The 23,456-nt window shown below is 39.6% G+C and overlaps 1 protein-coding gene across 1 annotated transcript in view; it reads right to left on the bottom strand.

The window, feature by feature from the left end:
• LOC131685016 (A disintegrin and metalloproteinase with thrombospondin motifs 9) overlaps positions 1–23,456 on the bottom strand; it is an 811,665-nt gene that overhangs the window by 515,687 nt on the left and 272,522 nt on the right. The window contains 1 exon segment of the mRNA XM_058968345.1: positions 13,791–14,346. Coding sequence (XP_058824328.1) covers positions 13,791–14,043 — 253 coding nt within the window. The 5' untranslated portion in view covers positions 14,044–14,346.

Below are 23,456 nucleotides of genomic sequence, written 5' to 3' on the forward strand. Positions count from 1 at the left end.
CTACAACGATTGGGGAAGAGGAACTGTAACTGCACACTTTCGATGGAGACCGAATGTCTGACATCAGATTTGAGATCAGCTGCGAATTAAGTTCGTGCGCGCAGATGCCATTGGTGATGTCGGTATTTTGACACTTTTTTATCGATGGTGCATGTATGTAGTGTTGCGATTTCGTTTTTTTTGACATCCGAATATTTCCCAGACTTCTGACGGCAGCATTTCTTATGGTCTGGCATTCTTTAGGGACTTGTTTTAAATGCGTTCACCATGTTCTCAGATCTGTTTTTCAGATAATAAGTGGCCAAACTTCTTATAATTCTAAGCGTTTCGTTAGAGTGTCCTTGGTTTAATATACTCGTGGAAGGTCTTTTTCATCATTTAACCAGTGTTAATTACTATATGTACTATTTTCTATTTGATTCCATTGCTGGTGAGAAATAAAAAAGCAATTCACGATTTCACGTACAAAGAAGCCTAAAAATGAGGATGTACTCGTAACTATTTGTCTATTATGTTTGGTGGCAATCGTTTGTATGTAATGAATTTTTGACGTTGTGTTGAAATTTATTCATTCGTTTAGTTAAGAGTACAGAGGAAATTTGGAAAAGTTTAGTAGAAGTTTTTAATTTCAAATAATTCCAAAAACAGATGTCTTTTAATGTGATAAAATTGAGCGAACACTTTAAAGTTTATCGAAAGAATTCGCATTACCAGCTAAATAATTGCAAATTAACGTAGTTTTCATCTGGAAAATGCTATTGTAAGCAATCAGCTAAGGCTTTGGCAATAAGGATGTACATCGTTTTTTAAAATTTGATCGAAATGGTGAACAACAGTAAGAAACTTGAAACGTATTGCATACATCACAACCCTAATAAAAAACTTACGGTTAAATAGCTTAACGACATGTTCAGTATATCATCCAAACTATATATGCAATGGTTTTACCATATGGGTTATAGTACGTGAAGAGTTTATTTTTCTTAGGGTAGAAACACATTTTTGACAGTAAAACAATAAAAAAAAATACATCAAAATTAGACATACGGGATAACTGAAAACTCTAGCTTATATGGTACAAAAATGAATTCTACTGTTTATCGGGGAAAAGAGCTTGTGACACGAACACATTCAAAATTAGCATTCCAAAATTGGGTCTAGGAGTCACGCGGATGGGCGCGCAATTTTGGGATTCACTGTATGTACATAGAAGTAAAAATATAAATAGAAATAGAATTGTGTCACCCAGTTCGACCGATCAACTGACATTGCTGATGTCATCGGTTGTACATGTCCGACTTTGAACCGCCAGCAAATGGCTAATTTATGCGAAACGCACACTTTTAACTGCCCAATAAATTAATATCAGCACTGTAGCTCCGTTTTGATAACTTACATCCACACATCCGACTGGCTCTGACCGAAAGGGTGCACTTTAGGAGCTAGTTAAATACTATACAAAGTTTCACAAACCAGAGCATAGCATAGCAGCAGTCAACCATTAGCAGTGTGGAACATTTTATCTCAATTAGTGTACCGTTTTGCCGGTATGTTTAGTGTTGCATCCGCCCTAGACCTAGGCTCTGGTTGGTTTGGTACCGAAGGCGGGCCCATTACATATGATTTAAGCTTCATTTGTACGGAGTAGCACTCTGCTAGCATTGGAGTACGATGGGGCAAGAGTAAAATAAGTAGAGCGCAGGAGGGATTTGTGTAATCCACTGGGAAATTGACAAGAGTGTATTATTCTTATCCGAAAAAACAGCCTAGACGCCGTGTGGCATTCGGCTGATGCACTGGACTCCTGATTCCATGCCGTAAGAGGCGACGTGAAGCAGGAGTCCTTAAGTCAAAGTATATTACCGTACTGAGAACTTAATTGCTGGAGGAACTCAAATATGCCAGTCTCGAACGTAGTACTATGGGTCTTGTCTTGCTGTGTCAAGCGAATCTCTACGCGGTGGACGTTTGTTCCTTCGCGAATTGTGGAATCCAAATAATTGTCATTATGTTTATACTCAGGGTTCATAAGTGCTTGGTGTTTTCTAGTTGCTGTAAAATACGTGCTTTGATCGAGAATGGTTTAAGCAGCACAAATGAATTTTAGGCATAAACGTACAGCAACTATGAATGCTTGTGCAGGAAGAAATAGCTTCCATAGCTATTTGATTATGCCTACGTGGCTCTTAGCAAAAATGGCACGAAAACTTCACGTGAAATGCCCCGTTCTAGCAGAATTTTGAATCATCATTGTATCGTACTGTAACAAAAATGAGCTGATATAAATGTACATCACAAAATTTGGACCAGCTCGGATGTCAATTTGAAAGGCGCTGTATTGTTGTGATGCTTAAACAACATAAATCTGCATATACTCAAAGTTGGAAATAGCCCAAAATTTGCACGATCTTACAGGGGCGAGGCGGTAGATGTAGCTCTCTGCTCCGGCATAATTATGAAAATTTTGAGAAACTAGATATTGGACTAACAGTTAATTCAAGGCAGTTCTTTGACTCCGAAATTATTGTCCAGATCAAGTTAAATACGTTGGGGTAGTCCTTAACTCAAAACTCAATTGGTCTGCTCAAATCGATTTCAGAATCAAAAGAGCTTGCATGGCCTTCGGCTTTCGTCCAGCTTCTTGCTTGTGGTCTACTGTCATTAGGGCATTGATTTTTTTTATTGAATTCTCAAAGACCCCACCTCTCATATTGTGACATATGTCAAAGTAGAGGAATTCCACGAAGATCCGTCCGAAAATCTTTAAAATCGTGACCGACCATCTTAGATTCCAATGAAACTTTACACGTTTCACCGTCATGCAAGACTAAATATTTTCCACAGGTAATAAGATTATTTTGACTCAAGAGCAACTTTTCAAAAGGGCGTAAACGTTTCTACGTGCATGACTTTCAATTTTTTTTTGTTCGATTACTGTATTTTATACAGCAAAACTATCTGAGAACGAGTTACAGAGAATGATTACTTCTGTCTGAAAAAAATATACACTGAAAAAAATGTTGTGTCATTTTTCAAAAAAACAAAAATTTATGACAAAAATTTAAATTGCGAAAAAACCCATTTTTTTAAATTCTTTATATTTTGTTACCAAAAACCTAAAGAGAAAAGAAACATTTTGATTGTGATTGCATGATGGAGAAAAAATCGCTAAAAAAGTTTTCCTAACAATAACTTCGTACATGTTTTTAAATTTCATACTAATAGACATACAAAATTGTAATTCTATTACAGAGTATAATTCTAAGCACCATTTAAAATAAAAAAGCATTTAACAAAAATATTCCAAAATGCGATAATTTTCGAGATATTTGAAATTTTGCTCCTCCAAAAACAATTAATTCGTGTAATTATGCTCTTTTTAAAAGTTATTCGCGTTACCCCATCAAAAAATGTCAAAAATTTAATATTTATCGTTTTAAAGATGTAAAAGCAACTTTTTTAGTGTATTTGGATCCTGGAGAATCTTTCAATAAAAAAGTTTTCCTAACAACAACTTTTGACATTTTTTTATAATTCTTACTATTTGCAGTCAAAAATACAATTTTCTTTTTGAATATGATTCTAAACGCCATTTTAAATCGAAATGCTCTTAACAAAATTTTTCTAAAATGTAGTAGTTCTCGAGATATTTTAACTTTTGTTTTAACAACACAATTATTTTGTTTTATTACGACCTTTTCATAAGTTGGTCGCGTTTCTCCATCAACAATAATAGGTTTTTCAAAAGGCCCGTAAACTTTCCTGCAAATTTTTCTTTGACATCAAGGCGACAGTGTGAAACATTTGAAAGTTACATGAAAATAACCAACATATGATTCAGCTATATAGTTTAATCAACAGACCCTATGGTTGAAATATATTTTGGTTGCTTTCATGTAACTTTCAAATGGTTTACAATATCGCCTTGATGTCAAAGAGAAAGTTGCACGAAAGCTTACGGGCCTTTTGAAAAACCTATTATTGTTGATGGAGAAATGCGACTAACTTATGAAAAGGTCGTAATAAAACAAAATAATTGTGTTGTTAAAACAAAAGTTAAAATATCTCGAGAACTACTACATTTTAGAAAAATTTTGTTAAGAGCATTTCGATTTAAAATGGCGTTTGGAATCATATTCAAAAAGAAAATTGTATTTTTGACTGCAAATAGTAAGAATTATAAAAAAATGTCAAAAGTTGTTTGGAAAACTTTTTTATTGATAGCTTCTCCATGATCCAAATACACTAAAAAAGTTGCTTTTACGTTTTTAAAACGATAAACATTAAATTTTTGACATTTTTTGATGAGGTAACGCGAATAACTTTTAAAAAGAGCATAATTACACGAATTAATTGTTTTTGAAGCAGCAAAATTTCAAATATCTCGAAAACTATCGCATTTTGGAAGATTTTTGTTAAATGCATTTTGATTTTAAATGGTGCTTAGAATTATATTCTGTAATAAAATTACAATTTTGTTTGTCAATTAGTATGAAATTTAAAAACATGTACGAAGTTATTGTTAGAAAAACTTTTTAGCGATTTTTTCTCCATCATGCAATCATAATCAAAATGTTTCTTTTCTCTTTAGGTTTTTGGTAACAAAATATAAAAAATTAAAAAAATGGGTTTTTTCGCAATTTAAATTTTTATCATAAATTTTTTTGAAAAATGACACAACATTTTTTTCAGTGTATATTTTTTTCGGACAGAAGTATTCATTCCCTGTAACTTGTTCTCAGATAGTTTTGCTGTATAAAATACAGCAATCGAACAAAAAAAATTTGAAATTCATGCGCGTAGAAACGTTTACGCCCTTTTGAAAAATTACTCTTGTATTAAAATATTCCAATTGCCAGAGAATATCATGGAGATTCATACAGCGAACACACCTGCAAAGTTTCGCTCGAATCGACGATGGCCATATTTTGCGGTCGGCCGGTTTCTCATGGAATCCCTCTGCTGCGACAGTATTACGCATGAGTTGACTATGTGGCTCGTATCCAACGAGCTCGAACCGTTTTTATCTGATTTGATAAATACATCAACGGTTCCAGATCAATCGGCCGAATGGATCATTAAGCCGAATGCGGTTTGACCGGATGGGCCATTTAGCCGAATGCCGTTAGGTCGAATTTGGCCGAAGGGACCATTTGGCCGAATACCGTATGGCCGAATGGCTTTTGGCCGAATGTCATTTGGCTGAATGCTATTTGGCCGAATGCCGTTTGGTCGAATGCTGTTTTTCCTAATGCCAGTTGGCCATTTAAACACAAACATTGTATCGTTTAACCGGTGTGTTGTAACGGTGGGTTCAAATTAGTATCGTATGGAAGAAAATATAATAATTTAGATTCGAAGCGATAAAAAATATTTTTTTAATAATAAAAGTACAATAGTTTCTTGCTCGTATATTCCATAAACAGGTCTATAGGCTACGAAGAACAATTCATGTTGTAAAGAAAGAAAGATACGATTAGAAAGAAAATAACAAAATGTACTGTTTAATTAGTTATATAATAAACTGATTGTCCGTTTGCGTTATTGCAACGTTTGTCGGAGCAGTATTACAGTGTTTTACTACGTTTTGGTTATTAATTTTATCTTCTATTTAAAAAAGTTTCGCAACTAATTTTTAGCATGTGTGAGAAATTCAGGACCAGTACAATTATTCCACTGATGCTTCTTAGGCGGACTTCAGTGTATTATTATGACTAACTAATGCGAGGCTGATGAATTTCAAAAAATGTGATGTTATAGATTGTTATCAGATCGAACAACCAATGGTCATTTCACGACCTTCATTCGATGCGTTGAGAAGAAAACACTACCGTAGCTGTATTACAAAACACAAGAAATCCGTCACAATCTAGGAATGTTTTGGTTGAAATATGTACAAAATGTCTAATGTCATTTGACTACAGCGTCTAGTTCCCAGCGTTCCCAACCTTTTACAGACAATTTCGTCAAAAGTCTGCAAATGAATTTGCTATTGAAATATAATGGAAACAAACATATTGTGGAATATTTGAAGCTTCTAAAAATTTCTTTGGATTCACTGTTTTGAGTCGAAAAATCCAGTAAACTAAATAAATTTCAAACTTTTCCCAAGGTTCGTGTCCGAAAAGATAAAACTGAAGAAGTCCACTATCTCGCTAGCAAAGGAAAAGTGTGTCGACGAAAAAGAAAAATATCTTAATTGATTATATTAAAATAGATAAACATTTCTTTGAAGCATTTTGCTTATAAACCCGAAATGAACACATGTCGTCTGTCAATACTTCTCTCTAAATCTTTCTGAAAACTGAGCTCTATGCAGGATATGGAAAATGTTGATCATTTTCCCTGGAGACGGATATGAAATAAATGTATGGAAAGAGCAGCTCTAAATAGATTGTATCTTTAAATTTCTCCATGCCGGAAATGCAGTCAATTAGAATGGGCATTTTGTAAGTATTATTTTCAGCTGAATAAATCTTAGACCAAATCTAGCCGGAACTCGGCCAAACGGAATTTGACTGAACGACATTCCTACAAATGGCATTCGACCAAACGACCCATCCAATCAAACGACACATTCGGCCAAACGGTCCTTTCGACTAAAGGGTCCTTTTGGCCAAACGGTCATTTCGGCCAAACGGTTGTTTCGACCAAGCGGCACCCTTGGCCAATCGGTTCTTTCGGCCAAACGGTTCTTTCGACCGAATGGTTCGCTCGGCCAAACGGTTCTTCCAGCCAAACGGTTCTTTCGGACATCAATTCTTTCGGACAGCGATTCTTTCGGCCAAACGGTTCTTTCGATCAAACGGTTCTTTCGGCCAAACAGTTCTTTTGGCCAATCGGTTCTTCCGGCCAATCGGTTCTTTCTTCCAATTGGTTCTTTCGGTCAATCGGTTCTTTCGACCAAAAGGTTCTTTCGGCCAAGCGGTTCTTTCGGACAAACAGTTCTTTCGGCCAAACTGTTCTTTCGGCGAAGCGGTTCTTTCGGCCAAACAGTTCTGTTGGCCAAACGGATCTTTCGGTCAAGCGATTTTTTCAGCCGAACGGTTCTTTCGGCCAAACGGCTCTATTGTATAAACAGTTCTTTCGGCCAAACGGTCCTTTTGGCCAAGCAGTCATTTCGACCAAATGGTCCTTTCGACCAAACGATGGTATTTTCGGCCAAACGGTCCTTTCGGCATATCGGCAATGGTCATCTATTTTCGTCCGCGTCCATTATCACCAATTTTTATACAGTGATTCATCAGCAGTGCTATCTTTGAAAATGAACCACCTTGGTTATGCAACTAATTTTTTCCGATCTTTTTTAAATGCAAATAATTAAGCAATCTTCATTTCGTTATATTCTCAATTGCACATATTTTAAATGTACTTTCATTTGATGGCACTGTAAGGGAATACGTATCCGCCGGTTGATGCCAATCGAGCTGACATTTCTTTCGACTGAACAAATTATTTGTTTGTTTAATGTTTATTTGACCAACTAGGAAACGAATCCACTGGGTCTTTAATGCGGGTGGGAAATACGCATGGTCTTGTCTGAATGAATGACTTTTGAATTATGTGTGAGGGTGGAGAATTGACAATTCGCAAGATCAATTCAAATCCAATTACCAATTAGCGGCAATCATTTCAGCATGAGGAACAAATGTTTTATGCACTTATTTAAAGCTTTACTTTTAGTCCATTAACTCATCAGTCAATTATACTGAGCTAAGAATAAGTACGTACTATTTGGAAACGGGGGGTGTTTGATTCGTGCATGCTGTTAATATCGTTTAGGAACGCAGCATTTGTATTTTCTCTGTTTCGCGTCTTCATTGTAATATCGGAATGTTATACTCGAACGAGGTGAAAAATTTCAAGTTACGGGATCTCAATATGCTTGTGATTATACCAATAAGGACCATTTATAAATTCTGCCACGCTATTAGGAGGAAGAGATATGAATAATTGTGACATAAATGGAAGGAGAGCACGTCATGTGCTTTGACGCAATCGGCCGTTTTACGCACGATTGCGCCATGTATATAGTAAATTCCATAGAACATGAACACTTTTGCTAGTAGCGGCATAAAAGTGCTACTACAAAATGAAGGAAAAACTAAAATCATTTGATTCGTATTAGACCAAGGGGAAAAATAACGTGGTAGACAGAGAGTTAGTTGGTATTGGGTAATCTTTGCGTGACATATATTTTGAATGTTCCACCATACCACTTTTAAACTCATTGTTTACGGTCCATTTTACATTGTCGACAACACTCCCGACAGCCGGCTGTCCGGAGTTCAAGTTGTTTTCGATGAAACAATCTCAATAAACGATTAGCCAGAGTTTAAACGCCTAGAAGATTTACGTATCCTACAGTCAATAAACTATTCAAACATGCACGAAAATATAGTCTCAGTCGCATCGCTTGCTTGAAGCGAATCCTGACTAACAACCCACCCACTACCCGATCCGTGGTACTTATGGGAGTGTCACTGAGTCGGGACCTTCCGTTAAGTAAGTACCACATCAACACTTCCTTTCTCATCCCAAGTTACGGTAAAGATGGTCGTGGCCCGCAATGGTGGCTTTCAGGCGAAACTCTCGCTTGGACTGGATCAATTGTTATTCCCAAACAATGCTCCACAAGTAGTCTGGCTGGAAATGAGAGTCATCAGTCTGCAATCTACGAAGTATACCGTGCTTACGCAACGCAACGCAACGCAAACGGTCCTTTCGGCCTATCGGTCCGTTCGGTCAAATGGCGTTCGACCAAACGGCCCATTCGACTAAACAATCCATTTGACCAAACCGCCCATTCGGCCAAACGGCCTATTCGGCCAATTGGTGCTCGGCCAAATGACACATTCGGCCAATTGAAAGTCGGCCAAATATCGTTCGGCCCCATAACTGATTACCACATTTTCTTTGATCATTTAAAAATGTCGCAAGATATCGTCACATGTTTTAATACGAATACCAAATCTACAAATTGCGACCTCTGCGAGGCTTGTCGAGTTATTTTCCTACGATTGAATCTCCAAGTGACTCGGATGGGGCCGTGGATAAAACAAACCTACTCATACTAGTAGCATGCATGCCAACAGACCTGTCCACTTTGAGTTAGGCGTTGTTCAAGATTGGTGGTATACCTAACTTGTTAGACTCAAAATGCTATGTCGAAGGGATTGAAATCACAGCGACGGATAGAAGTCGGCCTGCCTAGTTTACAGAAATGCCCTTCGATCCACTGAGAGAAGTGGTTTGAAAAGCCTTTGCCCCATTGTTACAAATCTCAATGACGCTAGAAGATTGAATAAGTTACTTTTGGAATCGAGAGACTCGTCTGACGAAAATAAGAAACTCATTTTTTTCTACACACGCTGTACAGAAACTTCACCGATCACTGTCCCTGAGTTCCTTTCAGATAATTCTGGATTTTGGACACGTAAAATTGCGACAGCGAGGATCTGAACACTTCAAGCATATATTGAACGAGTTCTTACTTGTCATCTTGCAAAAAGGGTACATTCAATCGGCGTGGTAGGAAATAATGGAAAAAATCATCTTCAAAGAGTGCTGCGCTTCCCATGAGCAGGCAAAGAGCTTTGGACTGATCAGTCTGACCTCTTTCCCTTACAAATCATCATTTTAACGAACAGTACATTCAGTATGTCAGCATGGGCAAGCACCCATTTCGTGTAATGCAACATGCATATCAGTGGAGAATCCATTCTGGAAGCAGCATGGCGTCATGGAGTACCTTTATATATCACGAACTGGATAGACGCAATGCTTAGTAACCGACACCTGTGCTCATCCCTAAGAAAAGTAGTGATAAGGAAGGATACTGTCATCACTTCTATGGAGTCTTCTCGTCGATGGCTTGTTGAGGTAACTTACTGAGCTTGGGTTTCCGACATATGGTTTCGCAGATGACTATCACATAATTATCACCGGTATTTGAATTAACACATTTTTTGATTTCATGCAATAAGCCTGATGTGTTGTTGAGCAATGGTGTCTTCATATTGTACTATCAGTTAATCCAAATAAAACATCCATAGTGATTTTCACGCATCAATCCTTCCGGAGCTCGTAGGGGAGAGAGGGTAACGGTGGATCAGCAGGAACTATGAAACAATCGCAATAAAATCATAATGCATGAACATAATCGTCTCATTCCCTCATATTTCATGGTTTCTAATTCTTTACACGTGTTACTATATTTTGGAAGACTTCAGATAACTCTATCTCTTTTAATGGATATTTGTTTGTTTTATAACAGTCAGAGTAAATTTGCAATAAAAATCATTATTCCATTTTAATGAGTTACCGTTCACCAGATAAATGTTTATTCTACTGTTATTTGTAGCAAATTTTATGCTCAACATTTGCCGCGAACAAAGTTTTTTGGTAACTTGTCATGGTTCTGTGTAGTTTGACAATCTTTATAAATAGACCCATTGGGTAACTGTGAATCGATGATATATGGGTAACAGTGATTTTTTTTTGTTTTTGTGATTCATATTAAAATGTGAATGGGTTCCGATTTTCCACAATAAATACAACTCATTAAATGGAAAGTTTGTCAATTTAGGCAAGTTTTGTAGAAATTATCGCTTCTTTCAGGATTGCATCTTATATGCATATATGGTGGTCCGATATTACGCGATGATGTAGTGATATCTTGCGTAAACAAACGATTTGCGTCTCAAAATAACTTTAATAGGAAGCTTTAGGATCTTTATTCGTCAAAACAAAAGAATGAAATTTGTAAGTAGAATATTTCACTGTAGACGACGTCGTGTTTCATAGTTCCTACGCATGGGGCTCACTGGTACATTTTACCACCGACTGTGTATTACCCAAAAAAAAGTTATTTTCCGTGAATTTTACCAGCTGGAAAAAATATATGTATTAGTTAACAACAGAGTGAAACTATGTATCACTTTTGGGTACACAAATAACATGTATTATCATCAAAATTAAATCGTATAAAAAATGTGTTTCATTGTTACCCCCTCTCCCCTACGTTGCAGTTCCTTGACTTTACAATTGTTGTTGCAGATCAAGTAAAGTAGGTTACGGTAATTCTTGACTCAAACCTCAATTGGTCTGCACATCGATATGTGAAGCAAGAGAGTCTGCATGGACTTCCGTCAACGTAGAGAAGCTTTCGCCAAATTTGGGGACTCAAACCCAAATACATTCAGTGGATCTACACAACAATTGTTAGACCAATACTGGCATAAGGGTGCCTTGTTTGGTGGCAGAAGCGAGAAGTCATGACAATTCAATCAAAGTTAAACCATCTGCAGAGGACGGTCTTGATAGCGATGACTGATATGTTTTCGACAACACCTACTGCTGCTTTAGAGGCACTATTGAACTTAAAACCACTATATGTGTTTCTGAAACAAGAAGAACTTTCTTGTACATACCGTCTAAAGGTTACTGGGCTTTGGAACAGTAACCCAACAGATCGTTCAACTAGCTACACAAGACTGTGACCCCAAATGGTTACTTGGGATGAGTATACACTTGCTCCCAGTGACCTTACACCTACACGTAGTATTCCTATTAAAACTTTCAATGTGAGACTTCCTGCTCGCGAGGAATGGCTACCTGGTTGGATGGAGCGACAACTTGAATAATACGTAGTTTGTTATACTGACGGTTCTTTGTTGGAGAGCTGAGCCGATACTGGAGTCTATTGTCGTCTAATAAGATTAAACCAATCTGATTCGGTAGGTAGATGCCGTACCGTATTCCAAGCAGAAATCTCCGCGATTCTGTGTGGCGTACAATCGGCACTTCAACAGAGAATTTGCAGCAAAAAAATCTATTTTTACTCTGACTGTCAGGCTGACCTGAAATCACTTAGTACGGCATATTCGAGATCGAAATTAGAAATCGCTTGTCGAACTTAAATCGAAAAACTTAGCATTTCAAATGCTATCTACCTTCTATGGGTACTCGGTCATTCCTGTATTACTGTAAATGAATGGGCGGACGAATTGGCTAGAGCGGGCACTGCGACTGACTTCGTTGATTCAGATCAAATTCCTTCCATTGTCGATAAGTTGGATAAAGCTAAGAATTGCTCTCGGCAGCTTGCAAGCTTGCGTTCAAACAAAAACTTTTCTGCCGGATGGGAGTCCGAAAATGTCAAAGAATGTGTTGCATTTTCGAAGCACAATTGCAATATTCTAGTCAGGGCTATTACTAGGCATTGCAAACGCAATTATTACATGGCTATTATTCAGCGTGCTGAGTATTATTCTAGTGATCTTTGTAATTCCATTTACGGAACTTTATAATATTTTATATGTAACTGCCCTGCAGTAAGGCAATAAACTATCTAGATTTTTGATCTCATATACAGGGAGCTGAAATTCATGGATATGCTATTGTTCCTAATTTACTTTGGTAAAGAGCTATTGGTTTCATTAGTAGGGTTCATTATTTCTTCAGGAGTTAAAAATCCAAGCTGTTTATTGTTCTGCGATGTGACAATTACGTTGTCTTTTTTCATTACCCAACCTTTTTAATTCTCGTTCTTTCTCTTCCCATCAGGAAAATCAAGCCAATTTAATTTCGTTCCAGATGCAGCTGCCATCTATTTCCAGACAATCTCAATTTGTGTTCCTAACAATACTTTTACATACGCCAGTAAACTTGAGAGCTTGTTTATCATAGCAATTTTTAAAATACCGATTATCAGAACCATTCAAATCAAATTAGTGCTCTTACCCCATCGCACCCCAAAAGACACACGATCATGCCGCAAGCTGCCCATGGTGCAAGGTCGGCAGCAATCAAAGTTAGATTTTTCATCTAAATAAAACATGACCATTCGATGTGACGCTCAGCTACCGCTCACCGTCGTACTGGCCGGCGTACATTAAACCATCGCATCGCCTCGGTTTCTACAGATAAACCTGCAGCAGACACGAAACGAAGGAAAGCATGCTCGCTCACCTGCATAGGGCGATACATACACCTACCTGCCCACAACATTTCAGAGTAAATTTTTCCTCACAGGCCCATTTTCTTATCAAGATCTAGTTCGATTTGTTTGAATCGGAAAAGAAATGTGTCCTAGAGCCGGGCAATCCCCTGGCGCAGCTCGCCCATATTTGGCGGCGGTCACGGTCGGTGTATGGAAAACATGCAATTAAAGTTCTGCGAAAGCACTGACACATGGATCATGTTCCGCACCGGCTACAAGATCTTGGCCCGGGATAAGATTGCGTGTTTGGTTCGCCCATAAATTTTCCTCCCTTTTTTCCTGGTGTACTTTGCGAAGAGGCATAGAGAAATAGAAGCTCTGTGTATATACGGTAGGAAGAGGATGCGCGACTGTCGCCGTGACAAACTTAGGAGAGGAGGTGCGCGATCAGGGCCATGAGACGGGAACGTTCGCCAGATGTAGTTTGCATAAATTATTCCACACTGACCATGTGAATCGATAAATTTCGCATGTTTCCAAGCAGAGGATTAACCCGGGCTGTCAGATCCAAGCTGCCGATAGGCAAGATAAAGCGAGCAACTATTTGTTGGAAATAAACCCGACGGCGATCGTTTGGTGACATGAGGCGGATTGGGAGCGAATTCGGCCCATTAGATGGTGTCTGGCGATACATATCCGATTTCGCGATGGTCGATACACGGAACATATTTTTAGCCGCAGCGCGACAAATTTGATACATTTTATTAGCACGAGTTTGGCATTCTTGAGTGTTATTTATGTATATTTGTCATGAAATTATAGGAGGATCTGAAGCAATAGCACTCACCTGGCGCACTACTGTTGGGACTGATCCCTCCCGGGGGTGTAACCGTGGCGGCAACCACGGCCGTCACTCCGTCTCCTTCCTCGCTCTGTGTGGTCCCACTTGCACTATCTACCACTGCCCCCGGCGGCGCCGGTTGGGGCTGATTAGCACTACCGTGGTGCATAAAGCTAACTATCAACGTCACTATAATCAACAGCACCACTACGATAACCGTGTAGATCCACCATTTGGGTGAGGACCAACGGGTCGTCATTGTGTAACAGGAGCAGGCGCAGCACCACTGGCGGAGTCCGCCGATCGTGCCAAGAAACAGGTCGTCGTAGTCGTCGTCCTGTCTACCACTACCACCACGACCACCACCACCGCCCTGGCCACGGCCACTGCCAGGGTCTTCGATCTGGAAGCTCGAACGGAGGATGATGTGGGCCCGCGCACCGGCGGATTTTCACGGCCCCTGGTTCACGCGTTCTCTCAATACATGAAGTGGCTGTTGCGAACTGAACCCGAGCCGACCTAGCCGTACCACCGCCCTGGTCTCAATCGTTTGCGTGTGGAGCTGAAATCAGAGGGAAAAACAGCGGAAAAAATCACTAAAAAATGGCATTGAAAGTTTAAATTTATACGTTATGATTATTAGTTTATGGTGTTCGGGAGTTACTCCCCGGATTCGGAGAGACCGGAGGACCGAAGTAAGACGTCAAAACATCGGGTTAGTGGTGGCGGGAGATGCGCCACCAGTGAAAAACTTAAGCGGCGCTCTTCACATCAAGTGGCTGTCATGTTATGGGAAAAATCTTTTCCTATACGCGAAGTAAACATCCGTTAGTGTTGTTCGAGATTTTTTTTTGTGTGAGGAAATCTCGGTCGGTGGTGGTTGGTAGGATGCTAGGCGTAAAATAATATTCGCTGTAGCATTGTCAAACCGAAGCAGAAATGGCATTTGCGTGAGCGTTTCTAAATGTGTCCCAGACATGTTTGAGGCAACAATGAAACATAAATATGTACAACAAATATCGTCTAGTTCGGTATGATAAATGGAGCACGATGCGTTGCGGATGTTTTACTCGTTCGAACATTATTCGTCTAGCAGGTCGAATTTTTCACAAAAGACTCTTGTTAATTTATGAAAAATTTCGTTACAAAGTTTTTAATTGCAATGATAGTGACGAAACTCGCGTTCTTGTAAATTAGCCAAGGCAGCCAATTAAGCTTAAATTTCAAGCCCAAATTTAACGTGCGTACACACTAATGATTTTCCGCAATTGGCTTTTATTTTTGGCGGCACGTGTAAACACTCGCGAAATCCACTATGCCTTACTCCTGTCTTACTCACGGCGAGTATGTAATCGGATTGCGCGCACACCTGGCCCCAACCCGGTAGTCACCGTGACGTAACTCGACGGCCGACCATCGATCGGTTAAAAATATGCAAACACGGGAGTAGAATTCTTCCCATCTGTGCTGTTTTAACATTAAAATAGTCAATAACAATTAAACTCCCACAAAGTTACCGAACTTGTACACTTTCGGATCGGAATTCGAAAAATCATGTAAATGTGCGCTATTTATCGTAAATACACCGGGGACCCTCCAAGGCATTAGGATTCATTTTGATGGCGCGAAAAAATCCGAATCATTTTTATTGCTGCACGTTGCAGAACATTTATTTAGTTGGAATTCGAAAAAGTAGCCGACATGCCAGATCGTCCGGCATACCTACTAAATACGGCAGCTCGATTGTGTATTAGGAGGGGGAATTTAGAACTTGTTTAGTCTCTCCCTGCTGATGAGATTTAGAAAGTGTGTATCTGGTGTTGTGGCTAATTTGGACGAACTCTTTTAAGATTTAAATTTTTTTCGTTAGTTCTCTCTCTATCCGATACGTGCGTATTCTAAATATACCGGCCAAATGGCACACTCGGTGTGTATACACTATCAATTTCGCCAGACAGCGGTAGCGGCTTTTTTCGCGAAATTCGTCGACTGGCAAGGCCAAACAAAATTGGTTTGTACTGTGTAATGGAGCCGCTGCTGGAAGGTTTTGATGGGACTGGCGATGAATTTATTTGATTTTCCGCGCGTGTGTTTTGAGCCGCTCGAAAGTAATCGAAAGTGATTTATGGAGGACCTTGAACAACTGGCGGCCCATAGTTGCCAATGGGATTAGCAACTTGAACTTCTTTGCACTCTTGTATCGGTTGCTTTTTTGGCTTAGTGGGTTGCCTTAGGGTCGATTTCCAATTGATGATTATGCTAATTAGGTATATATTTAGATTAATTTTGCCCACCGCATTATGTTCTCTTCGTATACGCACCGGAAATACCAGAAAAGAACTTGTTGAAGTAGTTCAAGCGTTTCTGCGATCTACTCTCCATGGAGGCTCGTAAGTTGGTATCTCCTTGTGTACACAGCGAATGTCTCCAACAACTTTGTCACTTTCGTAGCCATCCCTCGAAGGTTGTGGGGTTCTCGAGAGATAGACAAACCGTCATAACCACTTTGGATCATAACCCATGACTAAACTGACCAACTAATCAACCGTACGGAATTTAGGAGAACAGTACGAATTTTTGAACGTGAGTCCGGATAAAATATCTGTATGTATTTGTCCGGAATTTGCACGAAATTTTGGACCTCAGTAGAAGTAGTAGTACTCCCGGGACAATACGAATTCTTTCCCAAATGGAAACAGACTAAATAACATGGTTAAGTATCCAACAATGCAATTTCCCAAGGGAAAAAATGTAATTTGGAAATCAGTAAACGTTAGTGATAAAATCTAGAGAAAATTTTCAATAGGACGTAAGTAACATTGAGAACCTCTCTTTGTTTACTTTCTCTTTCGTTTATTACGACGTCATTACAACACTTTGTACTAACTTTCCAGTACATATCGAGAACCGACGGTTTTTGCTAGAATATTATGCAAAGAGTAGAGTAATAAATGTTGAAATGGCCGAGTAATGAACAGAAGAGAAAGACCCCAAAGAGAATCTCTCATTGTTACTTACGTCCTATTGAAAATTTTCTCTAGAAATATAGATTTTGATAAATTTCATTCATAGCTTCACAAGTTAATTTTAAGAATTTTTTCTAACAAAAGGATGAAAGTTCGAATGTTTGGATGACTTGCTTTAGGAATCACGTAATACTTCCATAAAAATAATCAAGAGATGGAGCTACTTTGGTGGTGGTTAACGTGAATTAAAATATATGGGAAAAATACTAAAAGTTGGGTTTTCGGAGAATCTATAATATTATAGTTTTAAAATAAATACACAATTGATGCAGAAAGTCTATTGGAACTGTTTGTAGAAGGTTATTTAGAAACTCATTTATAATTCTCAAAAAAAAAACAATTCAATCCATCTATCAGTGAGATGAGACATTTCTTACACATATCACTGTTGCATCATTCATTAGTTTGCCGAACTCACGCGAAGTTGACAAGCAACCAGATGTGAGATAAGCACAATGCACGAATAAAAACTTCGAATAAACCGAATAAATTATAGAAAACAAATAAAATAATAAAACAAATAAAATTAAAATAATTATGAAGCACAAACAGAGCCGTAGCGTGGGATTCTGGTGCCCTTGGCGGGGTTTCAGTTTAGCGCCCCCTTGGTATATTTTGTTGCCCTGAACTTTTGAAAAATAATTTAAGGAGGCAATGGAGTTTTTATAATGTTTCCTTACTAATTTACAAAAATTTAGCTCTCGAAAACGGCAAAGCAAAATACATTGAGGTTTTCTTTTGTATGGTAAAACACGCTTTAGTGTTCAAAAAACATTTTTAGTATCATGCTTTTCGATGTCTATCCAGCTCTTTGAAGCTGGAATGCAGTATCAATTATTGGGGCTCGTATGTTCATCGCAAACGAAAATTCAAAAAGGGCATATTTATCGAAAATTCAAAAAGGGAATATTTATTTTATGATAACCCCAATTAACCATAAGCATTAAGCCATTGCACTATATTGGCTATACATTTGCACTAATGTTGCATTGAAACTCCATTACAGCACTAACAATGCAATAAAGCTTTATATTAGCATTAGTAGGTTTATTCATTATGCAACTCTTGAAAATTATATTCGGCATATTTGCTTTCAATCGAACATAGTCCAGGCAGCAAACGCAGAGCACTTACCGTGAACGACGAGGCAAGGTGCCTCAGTTCAAGACTTACTAAAGGTAATTTTCGTAAAACATTCATATCATGTGAGAACGAAAACCCATTAAGGATATTCATTACAATGCATTAGAAGAGAGTCAATTACGGTTTTAAACAGAACATTTTATTTTAAAATTTTTCCTTTTTGCTCATCATACCAAAAAGGAAACATGAGAAATGGTTTTAAAACCATGGCGGACAATGACAGCTAACTGAAGCTTTTTAATAGCATTAGTAGTGCCAATATAAGGCATTCAAATTTGAAACTTGTGCGGTGGTGCAAGACAAGACAAGACGTGACAATATGGGGGAGGAGCGTTTTTGTTCCAATCTTACGTCAGAGTGATCCAACTCCTGATTGGTTGATTCTGACTTTGTTCATCATACGCATTGTTTCTGCAGGGATAGTGAAATGATGTTTGGCAGTGTTGCTATATTTATAGGAAAAGATTGTCATTATTTTTGAGAAATAAAATTATTATCGTTAAAAAAGTAAAATATGACTAATTTGAACAGAAATTGTGCGGCAAAGTGAAACAAATATTTATCATGCATTTACCGTATACGTGGTTGATAGATGGATGACGAGAAAAGAAATTCTATCCTACAAATCACACGCCGAAAATCCGGCCTGGTCGAAAAGTTGAACATCGCAGTTTCTGTAGATTGCCGGACAATCGTTTTCTGGGTGCAACACGAGGTGATGTCTCCAGTAAACCCAAGTTTATTTTGCCCGGAAACTGATGATCTGGCAAAGAATTAGTAGCTCTGGACTCAAAACCAAGTTTTTCAGAACGATCAACATGATGGAGTCGAAGTTATATGAACAATTACAAAAAGTGATTTCATATAGTTACATTTCCATTTTTTTGACGATTCAATTTATTTTATTTCAGTGTTCTTTTACATAAGTTTACATTGCAAGTGGTACAACGAAAGTTTTTCAAGCTTTGTATTTGAATAGAAAGCTTAGAGCTGATTTTTTATTTGGCATTTGCCGATTTACATTGGAACATATTTATGTTCTATTTTCTAATTTAACCTACTTAGACCTTCTATATACAAAATTTGAAAATTTAGCTAGGTTATGGGTACAAATTTTTAATTTCTGCGAATTCTGAAGCCAGAGCTCTTGATTGGTGTTGAATGGATGATGAAGTCAGTTTAACGTCTATAAGATCAATGTTTGCCAGTCGATGAACATCAACAGTACGTGTGCGCGGTGGTAGATTTAGGATCATCGTAAGGAACTTATTCTGCAATACCTGGATCTTTTTGCGATGAGTTTTTGCACAACCTTGCCAAATTGGAGACCCATACTCCGACATTGGCGCAACAATCTGTCTGTAGACAGCCAGCTTGTTAGCGGTGGAGGCTTTGGACCGACGGTTGATGATCGGGTATAGTCGCTTTAGCATCACAATGCCCTTGTTTATTCGGTCCTCCACATGGAGACGATAGAGACGTTTACTAACGAACCACAGTCCAAGATAGCGAACCACAGCTGACCATTCGATTTCAGTGTTCTGAAATTTTTATTTTGGAGGTCGGTTTTAGACGGTCAGTAGTGCGATGCGGGAAGACGATAAGCTGCGTTTTGGTCACGTTCACATATATCTTCCAATCTGTTAGATACTTGGTGTAGGCATCTATTCCTTTCTGAAGTTTTAATACTAGTGAGCGCATAGCTCGGCCTTTATAACTTATTGCCGAGTCATCAGCAAAAAGCGAAAGTGTACCTCCTCCAGGCAGGGGCGGTATGTCCGACGTGTACAGATTGTACAGAATTGGTCCCAAAATGCTACCCTGAGGGACTCCGGCGGGAATCGGGTACGGTTCAGAGAGCGAATTGCTTATACAAACTTGAGAAGTTCTGGTGTCTGGAGAAGCTTGTGAACTAAGCCGTCGTGCCAGACGTTGTCAAACGCTTTCTCTATGTCTAGAAACGCCACAACAGTTGTTTTAGACACCGCTTTGGCCTGATTAATTAGGTTGGAGACCCGTTTGAGTTGATCCACCGTCGAATGGCCACGTCGGAAACCGAATTGCTCGACTGGTAGAATGTCGTTTGACTCAGTGTGCGCAAGGAGTCTGGTGTATAGCAGTTTTTCAAACAGCTTGCTGAGAGACGAGAGTAGACTGATCGGACGGTAACTGGACGGGTTTGTCGGATCTTGGTTTCAGTATGGGTATGACTTTGGATCGTTTCCAGGCCATCGGATAGTATCCAAGCTCCAAGCAACGATTGAAGAGGTTCACTAGGAGTGAGTGCACTTTCGGCCCCAAGTTCTCTAAAACGATGTTAAATACACCATCGAAACCCGGTGCCTTCATATTTTTGGTGGCTTTGATAACGTTTACTAATTCATCCGGAGTAATTTTTTCATCGTTGGGCAGCTCACACGGCGCATTCGCAAGCTCGAAGATGCTGTAAAACACGGTAGCTTCCATAGGACTGACAATATCTCGCCCCAAATTATGCGACGCCATAAAGTGTCGGGAAATAGAGTTTGCTTTCTCAACCGTTGTTAAAATTATTTCGTTAGCAGTTTTAAGTGGTGGAATGGGTTTTGGCTTGGTTTTGAGAACTTTGGTTAGTCGCCAGAAGGGCCTAGAGTAATTCGGTAAATTTTTCAAATGTTTCGCGAATTGTCTGTTTCTAATTTTTTCTACACGGGTGGCTATTATTTTGTTTAATTTTTTGTAAAGGATTTTTCTGGCTATGTTTTGTGTTCTTTGAAACTGGCGTCGAACAGAATTTCGCAGGGCAATTATTCGCTTGGTATCATCGTCTAACTGAGTGAACTTACTTGTAATCAGTGTGGTTGGAATAAACCGCTGTTCTGCCTCGTCGATGTCGTGGGAGAGCGATCGCAGCACACCGTCGATTTCGTCTGTCGTTGTTAGGTCAGGATTTTCTGCCACTCGGTCTTCCACAAACCGTTGGAACTGGGTCCAATCCGCTTGATGGTAGTTTCGTCGTCGGTGGGGTTGGCGTTGATTGCTTGCGTGGTCCAACTCAAATATCACCGGTAGATGGTCTGATGACAGTTCTGTTATGGTACGGAGCGATGAGCAGCGATCTGCGATGTTGGTGAGGGCAATGTCGAGAGTGGACCCGATTCCGGTCGGTGAGAAGAAGGTTGGCGAGTCTAGATGAAGTACCACATAGTGTCCAGCTTGAAGATCCTCTGCTAGGACTGATCCATTCTTGTTACACTTGAGATTGCCCCACAGAGAATGGCGGGCGTTGAGATCACCAGTAAGTATAAACTTACCCTTTCGACGAGTCAGTATATGAATGTCATTCTTTAGTCGCAAAGCACTGTTGTTCGACTCTTTGCACTGTGTTGGACAGTAGATAGCAATGATTGCGATGGGACCGTCCGGTGATGTTATTTCAACTCCGACTGCTTCAATGACGGATAGACGAAGGTTAGGCAGCATCCTGAACTCGACCCCCTTTTAATAGCAATGGCTACACCACCGCCTTTCTGTTCGCTGACCCGGTCTAGTCTAATGATGGAATAATTCTGGAGGTTGAAATTTATCTTTGGCTTCAGGTACGTTTCTGTCAATACTGTGATGTCAATTGATTTGGTTTGCAGGAATTCGATGAGTTCCAGCTTTTTCTTCGCCACGGAATGGGCGTTCCAATTAAGGATGTTGAGGGTGAATGTTAAATCTCATAAAATAATGCATCATTTGCATCATCATTTTGTGCATCTCAGTGACGAGAGATGATAGTTGATTGATAACCTGCGGCAAACCATCTGTAGCCGGGCCGGAAGTTGTGTTCTCGGGTCGATTATGTACAGAGCCGGATTGGTTTCCCCAGAAGCCAGGCGGGGAACTGCTTGAGCCAGATTGCACTGGGTTTCCATTCTTCTGATGACTAGGCAGCGGAAGTGGTGGAAAAGCCGGTATTGAGTTCAGATCGATGAGAGGTTGTCGCTTTTTCTCCTGCTGTCTCGGCTGGTTCGCTTTTTTTTCGGAACTCGATGAATTCAGCCCGCTTGGGACACGATCGACTTGTCGATGGGTGGCCTTTTTCACAGTTCACACAGATTGGCGGTGCATCCGATTCCAGATCTAAGCAGTCATTTGAGGCGTGTTTCTGGCCACACTTTGCACAGCGGCTCTCCATGTGGCAGTTTTTGGCACCATGGCCAAAGTAAGGGCAGTTCAAACATTGTGTGACTTCTCTGTGGACTGGTTTGTATCTTTCCCACTCGATGACAATGTGGAAGAGATATTTTATATTTTTCAGCTCACTCATTGAGATTGATCCTCGTTCCAGGTGCACCAGATACAATTGATCCCGATATTTCACCTCCTTATTGTGTCGTTTCATTTTGTAGGCCGCTAATGGCTTGAGTTTGACTTCTGATAGAGCCTTAATCAGTTCTTCCTCCAGCATGTCCGGAAGACCACGGATAACTACTTTCAGCGGTTTGCTGGACGCAATGTCGTGCGTGAAATATTCCGCTTTCACTTGTTTTAAATAATTTTAACGGTGTTGTAGTGATTCAACGAGGGAACGGTGATCTTATATCCGTCGGTGCAAAGACGGATAGTTGCTTTAAGTCCATGACCGATAAGCGTGTTCAGATCTGTCCTTAATGTTGGCGGAAACCCCTTTAGGTAAAATGGCGGCATTTTCTCCTTCTTTTCTATTTTTTCCCCAACATCGTCGACCGGCAGGCTGGCGTACTTGTTTTTACCGAGCAGCCGATTGCCAGCTCCATCCAGCTCGTTCTGCTTCTGCCTTTTGGCAGCGTCTAAATCCTCCCTGGATCTGGAGCGCGTTTTGCCCATCGCGCGGGACTGGTTAACGGATTGCGAATGACGCAACACAACGAAACTAACAAATACACTTGTAACGATTTTAAAACACGTCCGGACTGCGCGAGAGATAGACGTCGAATGAGTTACATTTCCAGTCCCATGGCTACTCTATTAACTACAGCGCACATGTTCCGCTAGTGATTGATGCGTCTACCATCATATGTTGTGTATGGCAGTGATGTGCTTCTACCTACTTTTCTTATGTCTACGTAAAGTGACTATAGAGTATAGTCTGGCGACAAAAGCTACTCTGTGTGCCCTGCAGTAAATATTGTTACTTCAACACGGGGACTATCCGAGAAGATAAAGCTGGGAGCGGAATGACTCTCAGAAACAGGAGCAGCTAAACGGGTTACTGAGACGAGAGTTAAATGGCGACGTAATATATAGAGACGGAAAGCAAGAGAAGAGTCGAAAGTTAAAAGGTCGAGCCATTTCATAGATCAACTGAGGCTCCGAGATTGTTACCTAAAACTCGTGGGCAAAAGAAAGAGGTTCGACGAAAGTAAGAAGTAATACCTTGATGTAGTTCCGTGGGAAAGAAAAGCGAAAAAAGAGTAAGGATGATTTTCAGTGATTACGCACAAAAGTTAATCGTGAGACTCACACAGTGCCAATACATTGCAGGCCAGACTTTTGA

The sequence above is a fragment of the Topomyia yanbarensis genome, chromosome 2, assembly GCF_030247195.1.
Source record: "Topomyia yanbarensis strain Yona2022 chromosome 2, ASM3024719v1, whole genome shotgun sequence".
NCBI classification, from domain to species: domain Eukaryota; kingdom Metazoa; phylum Arthropoda; class Insecta; order Diptera; family Culicidae; genus Topomyia; species Topomyia yanbarensis.